General features: G+C 37.2%; 3 protein-coding genes across 7 annotated transcripts; 2 read left to right on the plus strand and 1 right to left on the minus strand.

The window, feature by feature from the left end:
* Positions 1 to 1087: 1087 nt before the first annotated feature.
* On the plus strand, positions 1088 to 10874 carry LOC117923671 (protein FRIGIDA-ESSENTIAL 1). 5 transcript variants are annotated; one of them, XM_034842081.1, is made up of 8 exons: positions 1088 to 1582; positions 2872 to 3337; positions 3488 to 3720; positions 3804 to 5146; positions 6105 to 6184; positions 7254 to 7614; positions 8905 to 9375; positions 9510 to 10874. In XM_034842081.1, exons 1-6 carry the CDS (start codon positions 1432 to 1434, stop codon positions 7273 to 7275), a joined length of 2295 nt encoding a protein of 764 aa, XP_034697972.1. In that variant the 5' UTR covers positions 1088 to 1431; the 3' UTR covers positions 7276 to 7614; positions 8905 to 9375; positions 9510 to 10874. The 5 variants fall into 5 exon arrangements, with proteins under 5 accessions (XP_034697972.1, XP_034697970.1, XP_034697971.1 ...); XM_034842079.1 differs by having other exon boundaries at positions 3497 to 3720; positions 7193 to 7614; XM_034842080.1 differs by lacking the exon at positions 7254 to 7614 and having other exon boundaries at positions 1089 to 1582.
* Positions 10875 to 13303: 2429 nt separating this feature from the next.
* On the plus strand, positions 13304 to 14560 carry LOC117923673 (auxin-repressed 12.5 kDa protein-like). Its single transcript, XM_034842085.1, has 3 exons — positions 13304 to 13469; positions 13548 to 13764; positions 14231 to 14560. Exons 1-3 carry the CDS (start codon positions 13361 to 13363, stop codon positions 14268 to 14270), a joined length of 366 nt encoding a protein of 121 aa, XP_034697976.1. The 5' UTR covers positions 13304 to 13360; the 3' UTR covers positions 14271 to 14560.
* Positions 14561 to 14828: 268 nt separating this feature from the next.
* LOC117923672 (putative E3 ubiquitin-protein ligase RING1a) lies at positions 14829 to 21064 on the minus strand. The gene is made up of 10 exons (XM_034842084.1): positions 20785 to 21064; positions 20627 to 20669; positions 18553 to 18611; positions 17336 to 17417; positions 17069 to 17189; positions 16928 to 16969; positions 15954 to 16478; positions 15512 to 15619; positions 15229 to 15417; positions 14829 to 15149 (listed from the first exon to the last, which is right to left on the minus strand). Exons 1-10 carry the CDS (start codon positions 20882 to 20884, stop codon positions 15117 to 15119), a joined length of 1302 nt encoding a protein of 433 aa, XP_034697975.1. The 5' UTR covers positions 20885 to 21064; the 3' UTR covers positions 14829 to 15116.
* Positions 21065 to 21940: the final 876 nt, after the last annotated feature.

Here is a 21940-nt window from a genome sequence, read left to right on the forward strand (position 1 = left end):
AAATAATTAATGCTTGAAATCTTAAACCTTTCATAAACATACTTTTGTTAGATATAAAAGTTTGATAATAAGAATACAGTGAAACCAATTCCACAAAACATTAGTTGTCATGAAAAATAAGATTTATCGATTAAATAATTATTTTTTATAAACATTCAACATTTTGTTTGCAAATGTAACATTAATAAAAGAAATGAGAGACTTGTTAGAGAAAGGAAACTACAATTCAAATGAATATATAAAATTTTATAACTGAAGTCATCTTGTCATGTTATATGGAATAATTGTACGAGAAAGATTCACTGTTGTTGAAAACCTAATTTAACATTCAAATTGCTAACGCTTGAAAACTTTACACACTTCGCAAACATACATTTTCACTAAATAAATGTTCGACAATGAAACAACAAAATTGTAAGAGGAAAAGTAAATTTTGACCGAGACAATCACTCGTGATTCCAAATAATTGGTTGATCGTTCAAACTACTTAACGAGATGCAAACAAAAAGTTCTGTAATGGACAACTATTTTTGTAATATTTCTAATATGACAATAGTGGAAACAATGACGACTACGACAAAACGAATTTAACATTTTAATCGTTATACTCGTTAATAGTTCTTTAATAGTTATAAAAATACATAATTTAACAATCAAGTTGATTTAGCATCACAATTATTAACACCCATTACTAGTTATAGATAATTTAACCGTTAACTACATTTAACGGTCAATTCGTTATCATACAATATCAATTATATAAGACTTTATTTGCATTAGAGAAATTAAAAAAAGAAAAGGAAAACATCCCTTCTATAGACTTTATTTTGCATTAGAGAAATTAAAAAAAAAAAGAAAAAAAGAAAAGGAAAACATTCCTCCTATCAAAGCATTTCTTCGAACTTCATTGGAAAACAATGGTGACCCGCCCTAAAATAAAAAAGAAAAAAGAAAATTAAAATGATCAAATTCATTGAGGAGAAAAAGAAGGGTGATGGCTTAAGTCTAACCCTAATCCCATTACATTACACATTTATGATTTTAGAGATAAAACAAAAATAGAAAAGCTTGGTGAAAATGTTAGAATCCAGAGCCGAATCCACTTCAGCCATTTCACCAAATCTCAAAGCGATAGGCACGAGACAGCAGGGATTATGAGAGAAGGAGGTGGTGTAATAAATCCACATGGTATAAAAGGAGTCCAGATTTAGAATGAGAGCGACCTGGGTGTCACACACAGGGGACTCCACATCTGCGCTTTAAATGCTGTCACTCGATATAAAACGCCAATCAGGGGTGGTGCTCTACTCGTGTAGCAGCCATAGCAGGTCTCACCTGATATCGGTTACTCCCTGCTCTCTTCCTCTGAAGCTTCCCCCCGCCCCTTCAGGGTGTTTTAATTTTCAACCTCATTGATCCACTTAGGTCTCAATGCCTTCGCCCCCCAGTGACGGTGGAACCCACCCTCCTCCTCCGTGGACCGATCACTCCAACGGCGCCGTTCTCCGTGGCGGGGGCCGAGGTGGAGGAGATGGTCGTGGTTTGCCCGATTCTGCAATCGGAGCTGCTGGGGATCGTCGAGGTGAAGTCAATTTTTGGTTTTTGGTTGCAGTTGGGGGTGTGTGCGTTGATCATGCATGTGTGATTGGTGGTTTTGATGCTTTTTTGTTCAAGTTGAGGGCTTTGTGATTGGTTGTTTTTGGGTGAGATTGGGTTGGTGCAGATTTTGGGAGTGTTTTTCTTTGATTTTGTGAGCAATGGTGCTAGAAAATTTTGAAGGATTATGTCACGTCTTGGGCAATCTTGCTTATCCTAGTTCTTTTATTGTTAAAAGTGACATTTTCAAAGGCATTTGATTTTTCACCTGCTCGATTTTGGAGTTGGTTTTCATGGATTGTCTTGTTTTGTTATTTATTGATCATCACTTTCAAGATTGCCTATTATATTTTTTTTCTTGCAATTGCTAATCTGACTACATTGCTGCTAATTTAGCAAACCATATAGTTTAGATTCCAGTGATTTCTCAGTGAATTTCAAGGCCAACAATGTCCCACATGATCTCACTGATTAGTTTCTATTTCATAGATGATTATCAGGCTGGTGGTGGTAGAAGAAAAGCCAAAGTTGTGGTGTTTATTGTAAATTCTATGCCAAATCATACTTCACAAAATTATAGTTGAACTGGGCATGGAACCCATTCTTTTAGAAAACTCTCTAGGTTTATAGATCAGCGAAAGAAGGTATTTATGTGAGCTAGTCGAAATGCTTTGGATTAGTAAAAGTTCTTCTACCCTTGATGAAAGTATTATCATCCATTTGGCTAAATAGCCTTTGGATCTTTCACATTTGAACACCCCTGACAAATTTTCTCACAAAATCAAACCTTTTCAGAATGTTGACCTTCTTCAGAAATGGTGCCAAACATGCAAATCGTTTTCCTTCTTGAAATACTGCAGTTTCCTGTCAGACGTCTTTTAATATAATTTGTTACTCTTGCCCCAGTTTAAGGCCCATTATTCGGTGAGAGGGTAAGCATATTGACCTGCAAAACCCAAAGGAGCAGGTTGGAGTCTTTAAAGTGGTCATTTAGGGGGAAATTGGCCATTACTCTTGTTTTGCATTGTGATCTTCTCTGTTCTTTTCTTAGGGTTGGTGTTTCTAGGCAGTTATTTCATATCATTAAGGATGAGATCAGCTTGCTCTTATTCAAAAGTTACTTTGCTGGGTGAACCAGTGCTTTGGATGGACTCCTTAGTATTGTGTTTTAGAAGTTGATCAATGCTATATTTTGGCTCCAAGCATTTGCTTTAGGGAATATGATTGCTTTGTTCCATTTCTTTATTTATTTATTTTTTTTTATCTTTCGTGTAGATGTTACCGGAGATAAGGAGTCCAAGGGCCATGTCAAGCACTTACCGTCAGGTTCTTCTACTCTAGGAAAATTCGAAGCAGGTCTACAATCAGATACCCTTGCTGTGGAAGATGGTAGTAGCAGTTTCAAAATTTCTGGCCTTTCAAAGGAGCAGACAAAATCATGTGTCAATGATGATCATTCTAAGTATCCAAAATTAGGCTACCATTTCTTTCCCTATGAGGAGAACAGAAATACAAAATCAGCTGTTGATGGGAAATATACAGAGGCTATGCCAGAAAAGAAAAGCGAAATTATGGATGCTAGGAACACCAAACCATTTAGTGTCCCTGGGAAAGGGGCTGCTGTTGTGATCCCGATGAGAGATGTCTTTGGTGAGGAGGCTAATATTGTTCAATGTTCTAATAAAGAAATCAAGCAGATAGACTTCCAGTCACCGGAGGAAATGAACCAAAGAGCATCGAGGTGGGGTGTTACTGGTTCTGAATCTTCTGGAATTTTACTTTCCATGCAACTAAAAGTGTTGGATTAAGCTTATTTAATCTTTTTCTTGTGCTGGTAAAATATATCTCCTTTTCTATGATAATATTTGAACCAGCTGATAATGACCGTTAGATTTTCCAGGCTGGCTGCTAGTCTGTTAAGGCGTAGAAGTCTGTCCCCTACTGATTCAAAGGATGAAAACAAAAGGCCAGCAATTATTTGTCAATATTTTTCCCAAGGTTGGTGCGTCAATGGGCCAAATTGCAGGTTTATGCACAACATAGATAGCATGGACAATACTAACCAACAGATTGGGGGAGATGTAGCCATTGCTACTAGGAGATATGAATCCCAAGCAGATAAAGGTATTTCGTATCTCTGATGGAGTATGGATTTTCAAAACCCATACTATGATTTTCCTAATATGCATCTTCTCCTCCTTTGTCAGGTTTGAGTGAAATTCCTGAAAGAACTACATTGTTTCGTTTTCCTGGGAGGGTCCGCCAATGGGAGAATGAAGAAAGCCTAACGTGGCATCAGTACAATGGCAAGCACAGATTCTCATCTCTTCAAAGAGATGACCTATCTTATGGTTTTCCTGCTGACTCCCAAAGATTCCCCATGTACAAAGATGGACCTAGAAACTACGTTTCACCAAACACTGAAGGCAGTTATCCTATACTTGGGAATCACTTGTTTCCTGAGTATGGATCTTTCTCAGTTGGCTCAAGCACCTTGGCTATATCATCAAAAACTTATCAAACCAGCAGGACTTTATCTTCCCAAGCAACAAGTCTAGAAGGATTGGCTGGAAAGCAAAATGAGTTCACACTCAATGATTATGCTTCACCAGTTCTAAGCCATCGGCCAAATCCAAGGGTGGACACCACTCTTCAAACAACAAACTTGTTACCTTCTCATCAGAGCTCAGCCTGGGGAGGATATTCCTTCTCGCAGAATGCTGGTCCTTGTGTCCAGAAGTGTGTTGACAGTGATACTAAAACAAAGTTTTCTTCAGATGATTGGGAGCCATCTATACCTTTTCGTCCATCATATTTTGCTGCTTTTACAGATATGTCATCTGCAAGAAGCGTGCATGACACTGTTGGGGATACCTGTGAGGAACACCCCTTAGGAGATAGACCATATAAAGTGTCTTGCCCTACACAAGGGGCATCCATCCTTGGTTCATCACATCAGCGGGTATATCATGATCCTGTTTTACCTGGGACTCTTGGCCCAGAGTATAATGCTGATATAGAATCTATTCATATTCATGATAAATTCGATCAGAGTACCTTGGACAAGGGTGTCTATGGACATCAGAGAGACTTCTTTACGAATGAAACAGAGCCTGCAGGAAGTTCTGTTGCTGAACTTCAAGATTCTCAGCTTAAAGAAGGGAAGCCTGATGGCCATACACGGGTTGAAGATGTTTCAGATCAAAATCCTAGAAATTATAGTGATGGAGCAAGCCACGAGGAGGAATTAAAAATGGAATGGGGCAAGCAAAGTAATGCAAAATGTGATGATCATAAAATAGATGAGGATGTGCAAAAAGAATCAAAAGCCCTAAGACATTTTCGTTTTGTGCTCATAGATTTTATAAAAGATTTGGTGAGACCTACTTGGCACAGGGGACAGTTGAGCAAGGATGCACACAACTCAATAGTAAAAAGATCAGTAGATAAAGTACTTAGCACATTAGAACCCCACCAAATTCCCTCAACCGAAGAAGCCATTCATCACTATCTTTCTGTGTCCCAACCAAAGATTGCCAAACTCATCCAGGTGGGGTATCTTGCTCTAAAGATGATAAATACCAGAAACTTCCTATATATTGGATTTTGAATATAACTAGTTTTGAGAATTTGACTTTTACTTCTTGTACTTCTTTTACATGCAGGGGTATGTTGAGAAACATCGCAGGATGAATTCGGGCATTTCTGTTCTATAGTTTCCTAGACATCCTACAAACTTGAGGGCATGATCATTTTGTTTGTGGCTATGTTCAGCATATGTAAAACTGAGATTCTTGTGGACTTTTGTGAATTTTCTTATGATATATCTTGCTTTGTGCATTTTTTATGCCTCATCTTAAAATTGAGTAAACTATAGGAATCATGTTGTTTCATAATTTGTTGCTCAGCTTTATAATTTTGTTCTTCTTATACATTGCATTAAACTATAGGAATCATGTCGGTTTTTTAATTTAGCATTGAGTTGTGTGACAAAGAATCAAGTGGATGCCACCTCAGGATAGATGGAAAATTGTTCAAATGATTTGATTTAAATTCAGTTGCAAGGACTTTGATTATCAGTATGTGCAACTTCTCTTGAAAGCCCTTCTCAAGTCAAATTAACTTCAGTACACTATCAAGTCCTTGGTGCCTTGGAAATGATAGGCAAAGGAACTTTTATTCGCAAAACTAATCCTTATATATCTGCTATAAGCACCAGGTATTATAACGAGTATGAACAGATGACCGGCCTTTTGTTATTTCCTAAATAGAATGGAGTAACAAATTCCTCTGGACTGTCTTCTTAGAAGTCAGCAGAATATGACGTCATATTAAAACTCTTTTTGGGTAGATTTTATGGAGATAAAAAAATTCAGATTTGTGGTTGTGTGAGTGTAGATATCTGAAATTCATGATCATTTTCGACTTTCCAGAATTAGCTGAGTTCCAATATTCCCAGCAGTATATCTTGAAGTTTACTTTTGTTCCATTGTTTATTGTTTTTTCAGATACCTGTGCTTATGGATGATATATGCATGTTATTTTCTTCATCATGCTCACATCCTAGCACAAAAGGAGACATTTGGGGGTGCGTTACTCATCTCTCTTTTGCTCATAACAGTTTGAGTTTATAATTGATGTATTTATTTGGTTGCAATTTTCACATGCCACCTCAATAAGAGTTTTTGACGTAATCCTTATATCATCTAACAGTATGATATTATTTTGGGTTTACAAAATAACATACACATCAACATCCATGCTTTATAGTTCTTGAACTGATGGTCATTTGATAAATGAGTCAAATTTCAACTGCAGATGCTATTGAAAACACAGAATAGTTTGCACTTGTAAACATTCTGTTTATTTTGATTTGCTGATTGTTGGCATTTTTATACAAGTCAAAACTTCCATATTAATTAAAATTGCTAGCCCAGTACAGATTGTAGGCTCATATTCTAATAGCTTAGGCTTTTAGGAAAGTTGGTAGCTTTATAAAGCATCAAAGCTATGTTAACTAGAGGTTTTAGTTCGGGTCTCTCCTATTGTATATTCCTCGGCCTAATTATATAACACAAAGTAATAGCTTCTGCCAGAAATACAATCTCTTATGACTACTGAAACTTGAAACAAGAAAATCATTACCGACAAAGTACCTTGGGAACCAATAGATTCCCGAAATGCCATAGCCTCGAAGGATAAGTTTAAAATTTATGAATTTTGGGGATATGTTTCAATATGCAGAATGTTGGAAGCTGGGCTATATGATGGTAGCAAGTAGACTGGCTTGAGAAAGGAAATTGAGATGCAATAGTGTGTAGCAAAGAGAGGCTGATGATGTAGTTCAATGATGGTCAGTATTTAAGTCACTGAAATTGTGAAAAGCAAAGACACGATCTTAAGCACTTAATTTCAGCTAGATTAAATAATTATAGGCCACCTAAAATAATTTAAAAATAAAAAATAAAAAGAAATATAGCTAGGAGTAGAATTAGTTCAATTTCTTGGTATGGTGTGTCCTTTCACTGATGGCTCAAGGGCATGGCTTTCTCTGCAAGGAGAGACAAATAACTGGAGAATTCTGCTGCCAAACCAGGAGCTTGCAGTGGTCTGCTCTTTATTTGCTTGGTTTCTCACTTCAAGATTTGGATTTCCAGGGGAAGCTTTTATTGCACTTGATCTGTTGCTACTGCTTCGTCTCCCCGTTGACCTGTCTTTGGAGCTGGTGTGTTTGATCATCTGAGAATGTTTTGATTGAGACAGAAATGCTTGTAGTAGGAGTGGGCCATTGGAGATCGATGTATCAGCTGGGGAATTCTTGATTGGATTAGTGGCACCAGAGCCTGGTTTATCAGAAACAAATTCAAATTCTGGGTCTTGTTTCCTAGTTTGGAATGGGATTGCATTGTTAGATGGGGACTTTAGATGCTGTTCTTGAACAGAAACAAGAGCAGCAAAGGAGAGGGATTTGCTTAAACTGTTTTCTGTGGGAACATCAAAAGATGTCCTCTTTTGCAGGTTGGTTCCCATGGGAATTTTGATAAGCTTTGTTTTTGGATTTCACAGTATATATACACATCCAAACCTTGTAAACATCATCAAGCTTTTGGAAAAAATTGGTTGCCAGCATTCCTTAGCAAGTACATACAAACCTTGGAAACTTTGATAATGATTTGTCATGCCATCATGATGAACCATCTGTCTTCTATTTGTTAAATTCTGTTTGTTTTACTCCTTTGCCGTGATAACTGTCTCTTTGTCCTTCAAGTGAGAATCATATTCAGTGATTTATTAATTTTCATTTGCTTGAAGATTGATATTTTGTCAATTTGAAATGGAATACATGGAAGATGAGAGAGAGAACACATCTCAAATGGAATTTATAAATAATCACTGAATCAAGTTGCTTGTCTCAGAAAGAACATATCTCACTGTTCAATAATGTATTTGTTATTTCATTGTTTTTCTTTTGATGTAATTATGTTCTGTTTATTTAAGGGAGGGCATTGATAGATTTAGATTTGAAAAGTGATTTGTCATTAAAATAATCTTTAATATCGGAGTTGACTAAAGAAAATAGGAAGAAAATAAGTTAAAGAATGAAATTGAGAGAAAGAGTGATACAAGTCTTTAAAATACTAGAGGTAGAAACATGCATTGTGTTTGTGCATTTATAACAGATTAACTGAAAAAGTTGTAATACAAAATAGTGAGAATCCTCAGAAAATTTCAGAGAAGTTAAGTTGTAAAGTTGATTAATTTGACTAAAACTTAAATCATTTATTTAAAATCCTTGAAGCTATCTTAGGTATTTAAAGTACCTTCCCTTCATATACTAACATGGAGGCATGCCTTGTCATCCCATTGTGAATGAAATCTATAAATAACATAAAACATTGTCTGTACTATGTGAAAGTATTGCAGTTTATTTGAAAATCACAGGCCATGTTTGGTTTCTAGAAAATTTGAGGAAAAATGAGAGAAAAAGAAAATAGAGAGAAATAGTTACTGGAAAGAGAAAATAAAGGAAAATTAAAAATAAATTTAAAGTTAATAAATTATTCCATATGTTATTTTAAACTTACTTATCTTATTTTAGCTCTTTTATATAAAGGTTAAATAATTTGAAAATCTATTGGTCTAACTAAATTTTAAATTTGATTTTCTTTTGTATTTTTTGAAGCCAAATAAGAGAAAATCATTTTACTTAACATTTATTTCCTTTCCTTGCTACTTTCCTATAACCAAATACAACAATAAAGATGCCATGCAATTTTGACTAATATTCCTTTGGATTGAAAATGTCAGGTTACATTTGTTGCCTTCTTCCTGGCTTTGCTTGAGTAGCTGATGTAAACGAGGATAAAGATTTTATCCAGCTGGTTTTGTACTGGTGGATATCCCAAAGCTGTGCGGATTATTCTCGCAATGCATTCTTATTCCAAACACTGCTTAGCTGCTGATATGAATTGAGTATGGAGACATATTATTTTATGTTGAATTATCCTGACATCACCAGGAGAGTACGGCAACTTTTGTCACAATGCTTCTTTGGCTGAATGATCTCAGTGGTGGGTTTTTCTTATGTGCTGTGTCATCATCACCTTATGCAAAAGGCCATGGTGATATTGATGTTGTCACTGTGATGGATTTTCCAAAGAAGTGATAAACTTGATTTCAGTCGTTTTCAATGGACTCCTACCTCTGTTGTGCCCTGTTTCATAGGGATGGCCGGGCGTTTGTTGGTAGCTGATCTCTTGCTGGCTTGATATATCAAAGGTGAAAGGACTATCTCAAAGTTATTTTTATTGCTTCTGTCTTCAAATCTGATTGGTAGAGAGAGCTATTGTAAATAAGGCTGTGTTTTTGTGAGCTCACCATGATCACCTGAATAATGCATGTTTGTTTTCCAGGTTGCTTGATTTCTAAACATGGGTATAAGACGCTTATCCCTGTAGTAGCATCATCCCACTAACCAAGGTCAAGATGTTGTAGAATGGGTTCAGGTTAAGGAAAAAGAGCTATGGAGAGCGACTTCGGCCAGGAGCTTGGGAAGATGGTCAATATTCTTTGGCAGTTACAATGTCCTTTGGAAGTTGTCTGTACTCTGAACATAATATGCAGTAAACAAACTACCAAAGTCTTTAAGGTATTTGAATACCGTTGTTTAGGAGGCCATATGATAACATTGAGAAGGCTAAAAGAAACCAAGTGGGGTTCCATGTGGGTGTTTGGTTGGAAAACAGAAAGCGCCTTAAGCGAGAAACTTGTCCAAATTTCAGTTTTTATGTCCCTAATATTTACGGTTGTGGGGCTCTGTCTCCTGTTCTACCAACTATGATGGCCCCAATCTTACTACTAGAGTTGCTATATTTGGGACCCGATTCAAAGCCTTTTATCAGTTGAACAACCATGGGCTTTATGGCCTTGTACATCCCTAACTTTGTCCTTCGCATATTCATATATTTGACTTTGTGAGGAGTATTGGCACTATCATTCTTGATGTCTATAGCTACACTTCAAATTTTTCATCATTGGAGCTTTGGCTTAATTTATGTCCCTTCTTTCCATTGTTTTTAACTTTTTATAGTCAAGGAACTAGCAGCAAAAAGGGAAGTAGTGGTGATGAGAGCTCAAACTTCAACATTCTTGAGGAGGTTTTGATGAGTCTTTTGGAATGGGTTGGATCATGCTTGAAACGAACCCCATGCTTTAAGCTTATTGATAGTACCTCATTCTGAGATCGTCCATGAAAAGACTCAATCGTCTTCAACCTGTGCACCCATGTGAAGGAATCATCTCAGTAGCTCACCTACAGAGCAGCTTGTGATCAAAGTAGCCTGAAATGTGGAAATAAAGGGAAGGACACGTGGTGGAAGATGGGTATGGCTGAAGGAACTTTTAGCTGTAAAAGGAGACAAGGATGAACAGAGAAGGAACTTTTACCTTTTAAATGGAAGAGAGAGTGAACTTTGGGACCTCCGGAGGGGAATTCCACTTCTCTGTAAAGGGGAAACTTGAAGGATCTTTGGGCCATTTTCTGGGAGGAAACTTGATCTCAATTGCAGTCTGGGTTCTAGTTTTTCAGTTAAATCTTGGGTTGATTTTGAGAGCAAACGCCAGGAAGAGGAAGCTATTTAGGAGGTTGTCACTATTACAACTAGAGACTGCAATAGCTTCCTTGGGTATAATTCCTCTCTTTGTACCCATTTCTTTGCAACGATGTTATTGATGTACGGATTTGGAATTGTAATGAGAAAGGTACATGGATTTAATAAGTTGAACTCGTTATCCAACGATGAGGTTGCTCAATTTTAATTCATTTCGAGCTTTGTAAATGCAGATCACAAATATAAACAATTATGAGCAAACATCAAGTATAATAAAATATAGAAGACAACGAATATAGAGATATAGACACAAAATTTTTATAATCGTTCGAGATAATTTGAATCACATTCGGTCCCTTTTACTTCAGTCTCAAACTCGATATTTCACTATCTTTAAGATTTCAAATTAAGTTTTACAACTTTGTACACTTGGATTCTTAGTTTTAAAGGGCTATATTTGTTTTTCATCTTATAACTACATTAAGAAGAAGAAATGAAATTCAAAGAATTAGAGCGTCAATATGCTTGAACTCTCCAAGTGATGTCCAAGTGGGGAGTCTTTATATAAAAATTGAAAGGCCAAACTAGTCGTTAAACACAATTGGGCTCAATCAGTCAACCTTTTAGTTGACCTTTCTTAAGATGACAAAGAAGTATAACATGTGATCATTGGGTCTTGCAACTTGATTAGTTGAGTGAAGAATTAAATCGATTTTGGCAAACCATCTCGATCAATTGACCTAGATGTCAACCAATTCTCACCTTATTTTTTCTTGAAAAATATACAAGTTTTAGTATAGAAATATAGGGAATGAACCAACTATGAACTCCTTAATATTTTGAAAAACCTTTATAAAAATAGTTTTAACCAATTTAAGTTTAGATTTTTCTTCAAAATAAAATTTATCCAATTTACGAAAATATAAAAGAGATTTAGGCACTTAGATGGATTAAAGTGTTTATTAACAAAAATATGAAATATAATCCTAACTTAATGCACCCATAATCTTATATATATTAAGGCCCTAAAGATTTATCTTGAAAAGAATCTTTCTTCTTCTTGATTTCCTTCATAGTTTGATGTATTTTGTTCTTGACAGCTCTACAAAATATTTCCTATCATATTAAAATGTAAACGTTAAATCAAAATCTTACTTTATTATCATCAAAACATGAAATTAACCAAACATTCATCTAACAAGTTATAAAACATTTAATTGTTTGACTATAACGACTACACGTAATAGAATTTTTATTCAGAATAATGATTTCAAAAAAGAAATCTCAATTATTGTGGCCTCCATGATTACATGTAATTGACATTAAGCATTCAAAATTAGTTAAATATGACACGTTCAATTGTTACATTTATGACGATCAAATGTCATCACATCCCAATTCTTAACAAATAACCTCGAATAGAGATGTTCGATTGTTATAGAAATAACGACTAATCGTTATCACATTCCAATCCTCAGTATTTAGTCCCAATCAAAACAATTAAGCACCCTGGACCACAACAATTAAGTGTGATTGAGTTCCTTAAAGCAATTTTCACCTAGCATCCTTAATCGTGTTGGATCATTATGCATAATCATTTTTGTGGCCAAAGACCACCACACGTATAGTTTTGCAAGCTAAAAACGCTTAAGCATTTCCCTGGCCAAAGGTAATGACATGTTTGAAATCTAAATATCTCAAATCGACCTTAAATTCGAATTGAGTGGTCAAGTGTAATGTTTAAGAATTTTTTATTTTTTTTTCTTGGGTGTTTTTTATTAGTGTCTAAACACTAGTATTAATGTCTATAAGTTACTCTTAGTAGGTTAAGGTCGTATTATTGTAATATCTTTTTCAAGTTAGAATACTCGAAGAAAGACATCCAACGAAATAAAATCAAACGTCACATACATAATTGAATGCTAGATTTATCACCCAATTAATTAGTGCCACGGTTGAATGGGATCACTCAAAATATGAAAATATCATCGTATCTGGCATCATGGCCCATGGAATCTTTTTCCACTAAGGCAAACTGAAATCGGTCTCCTGATCATACAATATAATAATTTGTACATCATAGTGATTAAATTACAAGACATTAGTGGATCAAGTGATCATGACATTAAACTAAAATATATAGAGATGGTGCAATAATCAAAGGCATGGGACCCATGTGTGGTAGACAGTAGCCCATTTCTTACAATTGCAGTGGACCCCATATTGGTCTGAGGAATAGGACAACCAATTGTGCAGAGAAGAGAGAAGACGGAGACTCTCGTAAAGCAACCCTCTATCTACTCTTTCATCTTTTGTGTTCGAGATAATATCTCGGGGGTCCCCCGAGACCCAGTCTTCATCCTTATCTGCCCACCTCATCTCGCTTTCTCCCTATTCCCACTCTTATTTTCCCTATCTCCAGTTTCATTAATTTTTATTTTTTTGTCTGTTTGTAATTTTAGTTATAGAGACAAAAATAAATGATGCTTGGAAGCATATGAAACTGGGCTGGAAATATCCTATGTTCATGTGAGTCGGCAAGTTGGATATAATTCGTGCACCAACTTCTACATATAAGCCAGACACCCCAGGCCGTAGTAATCAAGGGAAGATTGAAATTGAGAGAGAGAAAGAGATAGAGGGAGAGAGTGAAGATGGTTTTGCTTGAGAAGCTTTGGGATGATGTTGTGGCTGGGCCTCAGCCTGATCGTGGTCTGGGCAAGCTCAGGAAGCTCACCACCAAGCCCTTGAGCGTTAAAACTGGTGCTTCTTCTTTCATTTATTCAACTTTTCTTTGTGGATAATGGTTGTTAATTTGTTTTTGTGATGGGCTTTTGGTAGATGAAGGAGAAAGCAGCAAGTACCAGAGGTCCATGTCGATGCCGGCGAGCCCTGGAACTCCGGCGACGCCTATGACTCCCACCACTCCCACGTCGGCTCGTAAGGACAACGTTTGGAGGAGCGTGTTCCACCCAGGTAGCAACCTCGCCACCAAGGGGATGGGTTCTGATTACTTCGACAAGCCAACTAAGAAGGACAACCCAACTGTTTACGACTGGTACGTACCTACGCCTGTTCATCTCCATGCATGTAAAGCGTAGTAAGAAGCCTCCAAACTCAAAAACTCTCTGATGCTCCTTTTGGGTACCCAGAAAACGGAAGAATGAAAAAGGAGCTGCAGTTAGCAAACACCCTCGGAAAATGGAATAATACAAAAGATGGCTTAAATTTCTTTCCTTTCTTCCTTCCGTTTTCTCACCAACCAAACGGAGACTGACACGAACACTTGGCTTCATGTTTGTCTAGAACTTCCCACGCGATCATGGTGTCGCGTGGGGGAACACTCATGCAACGCATGATATATTAACACAACTTGCTTCAAGACATACGAGCCGTTAGATCTGGTGTCTTTTTGAGTTTATGAGGTGATTTCTTTATGATCTAGTATGATCCGACGGCTTGGACCCGTCCATTTTGTTGGCTTTATATTCCTACATGTACTGATGCGTTGTGCGGGATCACAGGCTTTACAGTGGGGAGACAAGGACCAAGCACCACCACTGAGACGGCGGTTACCGGGGGTTGCATGTACATACTGTTTTTTGCTTTCCAGTATCTGCAACGTGTCATCACCATTTTAATGGTTCTGTGATTACGTGTCCTAGCTAGGAGTGTGAGCTGAGCAAGTAAGCTTAAAATTGGGTTTTGTTAAGGTGTGAAGCGCTGACACGGTTGAGACGAGTCCTTTTGGGTTGTTTTAACTTCAGATCTACCGTGAACGGTGGTGATGAGTATGTTTTTGTATTATTATTGCAGCTGTTATTAATAATAATAATAAAGAAATGGTATGTGTATGCTCCTTTTTTTAATGAATTTAACCCGGTATGCTTATCTTGTTGGATTCTGATTTTTGAGTAAACATGTGGGCCCTGTTTAATGCGTAGGGTCAAAGATAAGATTAAAGAGGGGGGCAGTGATGGCGGATGAGTGGGCCATATTTTGAGAAATCATTGGGGGCGTGGCCCAGGATGTCCTTTGATCCTGTTGGAAATTTGGATCACATCACATCATCACGTGTCCGTTTGTTGAAGAAATGACTTTTGAGAAACATTTCAAAACGTAGGCAATACCGCATTAGTCATTAAACGAAATTGAGAAAGCCGCGTGAAACAAAATCAAACACCACAGCATTTCCGCCATGTTTATATAACCTGCATTTTTTTCTATGGTTTTAAGGTTCCTAGAAAAACATTACATAACCACGAAGAAAGTTCCATGAGAACCTAAACAGCTATACCTTCCTAAGATCCCACTGTGAGTATAGTCTTATATATCCACATTCCTTGTACAAACTAGATGTAATGGCCTCTCCTTAATGATCCAACCCACGCTGCATTCCACATGAACTCCCTAAGCTGACAACTTTCTCCGGTATGCAAGAAGCTGGAAACAACGTAACTGGAAACGATTAGTTATGCATCACAAAGATCATATGCCAAAAACTCTGGAGGGGAGGGTTTACCAGATGGCTTTGGTTGGCATTGCGCATGGTCTTGAGTACTGCCAGAGTTTCTTGTGCTTCTAAAACTTGCAACCTATCACTGCATGGGTCGGGGCTGCTGGAGTTTGAAGGGTTTATCTTGGAAAGTTGCTCTTTTATCACCAATATCTCAACTTCATCGGCTAGCAATGGGGTTTGAAGAGCAACATACTGTATCAAAGCACCAATTTCGGTGGAAATGAGGGAAAAAACCCTCAAGGAACATAATGAAAAAACTGCAGATTGAGGTGGGGGATTGTTTCACCTGGCAGAGGTGTCTAACAGACAGAGTGGGCCTGCAGCAAAGGTATGGCGTCTGCAGACTCGGTATTCTTTGTTCATCTAGTGAAACAAGCATGAGATGGATATCCAACTGAGAAAACAGTACGGAAGACATTGTCCCAATCATGTTAGGATGGTGCAGATGAGATCTTAGAAAGCAGCAGCAGCAAATAATGATAATAAATTTTAAAATATATACATATATATATATATATATATATATATATATATATATATATATGATAATCTCATAAACCGAGCTGTCATAAGAGGGCTGTGAATCAAATATTTGGCTCCATTCATTGGTTGAAGTTATTTGACCCCACATCGATCTATGATGATTTGCAGCCTTATATGGGATTCATGACTCCTTATGACAGTGGAGCCCATGAGATCACAACCCAAAAGATGTATTATGTTATTACCTCATCATCATTGTGCTCCAAGTTACGGAGATAATCTACCAACTTAGAGAGGCGGCTGCTCCGTGCATTCTTACCATTACCACCACTCACACTGCCATATCGAGTGTGACTCCGCATGCCACCTTTGCCCCATGCAAGTATTTCTGAGTTGCCAACAAGCCCTGCAGATGCACCCATGGCTTCTCTGTTTGGTTCCAAATCATTTTCATCACCCCCTCCATCTGCATTGGCGGCTCCCGAGGAAGGCTGAGAAAACCGAACTCCTCCCCACCTCCTGCTTCTTTTTGGTTTGACTTCTGCAGAATGATCTTCAGCAGAAGATGAATCTTTGCCTCCATCATTACCATTTGCATCCTCATCATCCTCAGATCCTAGAAGATCAGTAGCTCGATAGTTCCTCCTCCCCCGTCGATAATTACCCTGGGATCTCCTTGCAAATGCAGCCGCAGTGGCTTTTGCTGTTGTCCTTTTCCTGCCAAGCGCTTCTGATTGTCTTCGCAAAGTTTGGGCAATAGAAGCTTGGATCTGTCCATATAAATCTTATTATTAAGGCCTAAAAGCAAAAGTGTAGGAATAAAAAAAGAGATGGTGTGTACATATTCTGACTAAAGATTTACAGGGAAGCCTCACATTCAAACAGTCTGGACCAATGACTCTGTTACCATTATAGATTATCCTATGAAAGCAATTATCATGGCATATAGGAAACTAAGCCAAAAGCATCCCTACAATAACAAACAGATGTATCCCCCACAGCATAAGCATCCCATTCCTTCAGGTTGACAAATCACTAGAGGAGCAAGCAATTCATTTCACCAACAATGACTGGCAATCTGGCACTACCTCCACCACCTTTAATGAGGACAGCATATGGGAACCATAATAACATGAATCTAAAAAAAAACAACAAACAGATATCTAAATATGACAATGGTTTTTTTTTCTGATTGGCATCTAAACATGAAAACACCCACCTGCTTATTACGAGTCTTCTCCTCTTCATGAAAAGCCAGTTCCTGCAACCAACCTGATATTCAGCAGCTAGTACTCAACATGAAAAAATATACACTATATACCTTTCCAATCTGAGATGGCATTGAATTGGTCAAATATACCTCCTGCTCATACTTATCAATATCTGGATATAGGGCTGCTATCAGAGCATCATAGTTTGGATCATCTCTCAAAGAACGACGACTAGCACAATGTGTGCGGCATGCAGGACACTCATTGTTACTGCAGTCAAGGTCCGCAATAAGTTAAATAAGAGTGATTATAACAAGTAAAAAAAATTTACTAATACAAGACCATCCAAAAATCAAAGCCTGATATTAACATTTCATTTTAATGTTCCACTGTATCAACAGAGTTAGATGACATACCCCAGTCGCATGGATTTGTCAATGCATTCCCTGCAGAAGCGATGCAAGCATTCCATTACTGTTCGAGTCTTCCGGATGATCCCTAGCCATAGAAGTGGTAATCAGTGTTTGTGCCATAGAATGTATACTACACAGAAGGTCAAACAGAGGCATGTTATTCAAAGAAAATTAGCTCAGGGCTATAAGTCCTTAGCCTTCATAAGGCCATACCTAAATGAGCTGAAGTTTGGTTCCTTTTATTTTACGATACACTACATAACAGAATACAACATTGGACAAATTGGCTCAGCATTTTATGAATTCCAAGAGTCAAATATATAGATTGACCTAACATTTTAACCAGCTATAAGCTTATAACTAGGGCTAATTCAAAAACAGTGAACAAAAGAACTCAGTTCATCCCTCCATATCGATATAGGTAGAAGTACATCTATAAATAAAACAAGGATCTAAGTTTTGTTTAGTTGTCTTGTACAAAATGCAGATTTAAGAATTCAATGCATCATGCCATACCAATATCACTGATTTGAAATTTTTCCAACATTTTATTCCATGGACCATCCATGGAGATGCAAAATGAAAAATAAGATCCCACTGAAAACCTTCCGATCTTGCATGCTCTACAATAATCTCATGAAGAGAAAGAGAAAACCGTGTGAAGATGAAATGCATTGACAACAAAGGGTAGCAAATATCTTGGCTTTCTTGAAGCATGACAAGGATACAATCTCGTCAAGAACTCCATCATGGAAACTAAATCACAGCTACAGCAATCTCAACATTTTTTCACCCAGCATAGCAGGTTTTAGGGAGAATAAAATTGAAGACTCTAATTATCAGAAGGAAGAATCAAACTAAAATAATGCCTCTGGAGATCTCCATCAAATACCATGCAGGCGATATCATAGGCCTCAATAAATTCTTTCAAATGATGAGCAATCATACATCTTGCAGTTTCTTGCAGATGACCTAATGCAACAAATTCATATCTCAGCTTAAAGGGATGCAGCACACTTGCAATACATGCATGCTAAAATCATATGTGATGAGATGCTTAGAGACATTCCTCTTGTTTAAATATAAAATGCTTAAAGATAAAAATACTAATCTTCTGTATGCTTCATTACTGCAACAGAACCACACAATTGAGAGTCTGATGTTCAAAACTTTCTTTCAGAACTCATTAGTTACAATCAAGTACTTGCTGGAAACCATACCAAGGCAAATTGGACACTGCACTTCCTTGCGTATTTCTGCCAATTTTACTATGACAAATCTACAAGAAAACACCAAAACAAAAAACATTAGCATATTATATTATCAATTATCTGCTGAAAGGTTTTCCATTGTATGCCTTTCATGTGCATCCTCTTTTTTCTTGAGATACAACATATTAATGAACAGAATCACTGATCATGAATAACAAAAACTTACAGCACTCACGGCAAAGGAAAAAACTAGGAAAAGCATTGCAATTCATTGAGCCACCCAGTTTCTCTTAAACCATATAGTTCCATCTGGTTTATCTTAAACCATGTAAAAATGTAGTAAAATATGTAGACTTTCTTCTTCTGGTAAATCTAACATAAGGTTACAAAAGAGAATGGTAAAGCCAAAAATGTTGCAGATTGAAGCATTTTCACGAAACTTTTTTCCTCCCTTTGGTTCTTGGAAAACATGAAAAATGCTTAATATGCTAAAGAAAGGTTTCTTTTCTTTCTTTTGACTTTTTTTCAGGGACCTAAATAGAGCCTGCATGGAAACATTTAGCATTGAAATTATAGCTTGGTAAGTCCTTTTCATGAGTGAGAGGCAGGCTAGTAGCTTTGTACATAAGTGAAATTCTTATGGGCGATTGTGTTACCTTGTCAATTACTGTAGGATTGTGGCATTCATTTGTATACATTGAGAAAAATAATGAAGCACATGCCAAATTTTGGAGCTTCCAGCAAACAAAATTCAGGGAGAACAAAGGGCTTCCTCCAAAGCCAAATCGACACATGTTACCAAAATTGGGGCTTTGCCAAAGAAAAGGACATTTGGGGTCTAAAGCCCATATGAAACATAAAGAGTGTGCACCAAACAGAACCAGGAACCAGTACATGTTTGAGGTTATTCACTAGAAACAAATTGACCTAACATGTAGTTCTATTTCATGCACCTGGGCAAGATGCATGTAGTAGAAGATCTGCATCAACATCTACCAAAGAGATTAACTTGAAAAGACTGTCATTCCCCTCAACCACAATCATTACAGGAAAGTTTGCACATTCAGTTCCCAACCACCAATGTTTGTCTAACTTTTCAGGATTATGCTTCAAGATATATCTAGAGAATCCAGAAGACAATGCATATCCAGGGAAATCTCCTATTATTCCTCATGGTTAAATCACTTATGAGATGCATAAAAAATTGAACTGTATAATTGTGGCCCAAAAATTCACAAAAGGTACCCGTGGCTTTAGGAAGATAGGTAAAACCATCTCAACAACACTCCAAACTGATTTCACAAAGGAGAACAGAACACCATGAAATGGATCTGCTCCAAAAACTAAAATGCAACACTGTTGCTCGAGTAGACCAAAAGGATACCATAATAGCAAATCTCTCAGCTGAAATACTCCCCTGCATGCGGCCACATGGAATTATGCCCGAGTTGGCTAATTGTAAGCTATGCAACCTTCAGTAGCTTCCCCAACCAAATAGCTTGTAATTACTAAGCAACTTATAAACTTGGAAAATTCAGGATCCAAACTTCGTATTTTATATTCTAAGGAATATGCAAGTTAGGAAATGCAAAAATAGGGCTCGCCAAACAATCTCCGACCAGCATCACATGCGGATTTCAGCCACAAATGCAAATCAAAATGTCAAACCACCAAATAAAATTTCATTTCTAAACTCGAATGCGGATCAAATCGACGAAGCAATCACCAAGAGCCCACAAATCCAAATGAAGACTCCGCCAACCTCTGTCATAAATGAACATCCTCAACTACAACAGAGGAACTCCCATCACAGAAAAAAAACCGGCAAACAAAAAACAAATCAACAATTGGCAATTCAACAGGCTCAGATACGACTAAACCCACAACCCATATCTTCAAAAATGCTGTAAAATACGTGAGCAAACAGTACCACCAAACCCAGCATGCAGATCTCAAACCGCACCCACCATCACATACAAGAAAAAAATATTCTCGACGAATAATATGGGATTCACAGAAGATCAAACAGTAATAAGCGAATCGGAATGGGAAGTAGAAAGAAAAAAACGCAGATACAACGTACTCGTCCTTCTCTCCGTTACTCCACGAAGGGCTTCGATCAGATTCTGGGAAACAGAAAGAGACTTGAAACAGTCAAATTCCATCAAACAGCTGAAAACCAAACTGTTATGAGTGGTCGAAATCTTGCGGTTCTTGGAGGGTATGGTGGAAGATACGTACCGTATCCGTCCCCATCTTCTGGTGGCTCATGGTGGTTTCCGTGGTGGCGCTGCAGAGGATCACCCTCCATTGCATCGAAAGCTCGCTTCTGTGCTGGCATTGCTGCCACTAAAACAAAAATCAACTGAATAAAACAAAGCAAACAAACCGATTACACACGCTTATCTCCCTCTCCGGAAGCGGCGGCCGGCGGTGGACGTAGGTGTGTGACGGTGGAGCACCGGCGTCTCCTCCTCCCCTCCGCTGCGAGGAGAGAGACAGAAGTTAAAGAGGTTCAAGGTCGGGGTCTTACCAAATTTCTGAAAATCGGTATAAATAATGATTTTCTGTACGTACTTGCTGGTATGAAGAGGAAAATCAGACGGTACAACTGGGTGCCACGTTTCATTCTTGAGGGTGTTTAAGTACTTTTATCATTTCAGCTTAGCAGTGGTTTCTTCTGCCAAATTACTCCTATACCCTGGGTGGAATCCCCCCGCCGGAACGCTGAGGGTGTTTCTGACATTTAGAATTTCTCCGACGCTCCCCAACATTTGTACACCTTGGAGGGAGGACGATGTAGCCATAAAATTTCATCACTGTGATTATAATTACATTCATTATTCACAATAAATGAAAATTAGCAAAAAAAAAATACACCTTTAATTAATAATGCTGAAATTTCAAAAGGCTCAATCCATTTAAAAAAAAAAAAAAGCCGGAAATATTGACTGCATGTGTAACATGTGTGACATACCAAAAAAAAATCGGCTCTGAAGGCTATTGGCTGAACCATATTTGTCTCTAATAAATATTTTCATTTTGTCTAAAATATATATATATATATATATATATATATATATATATATATATATATTTGTGGTTAGGAGACAAAGTCTTATATGTTTTGGAGGAAGATATCGTTACCCATGATATGTTTTTTTATATTTTCTCAATCATGCTCGAGTCAAATTTTGCTTTGGCAATTTCTCATCAATTCAAAAGTGTTTTCATTATTTCTTTGTCTTTATTTCTATCTTTTCTTTTCTTTTCTTTTCTTTTCAAATTATTTTCACTTTTAAAGGCCTTATTTGAATTTCTTTTTGCTTTGTGATTTGATCTATCAAATTAAATGAAAATTAATTCCTAATTTTGAACAAGTTAATTTTGATATATT

Source organism: Vitis riparia, chromosome 10, assembly GCF_004353265.1.
Source record: "Vitis riparia cultivar Riparia Gloire de Montpellier isolate 1030 chromosome 10, EGFV_Vit.rip_1.0, whole genome shotgun sequence".
Lineage (NCBI taxonomy): Eukaryota > Viridiplantae > Streptophyta > Magnoliopsida > Vitales > Vitaceae > Vitis > Vitis riparia.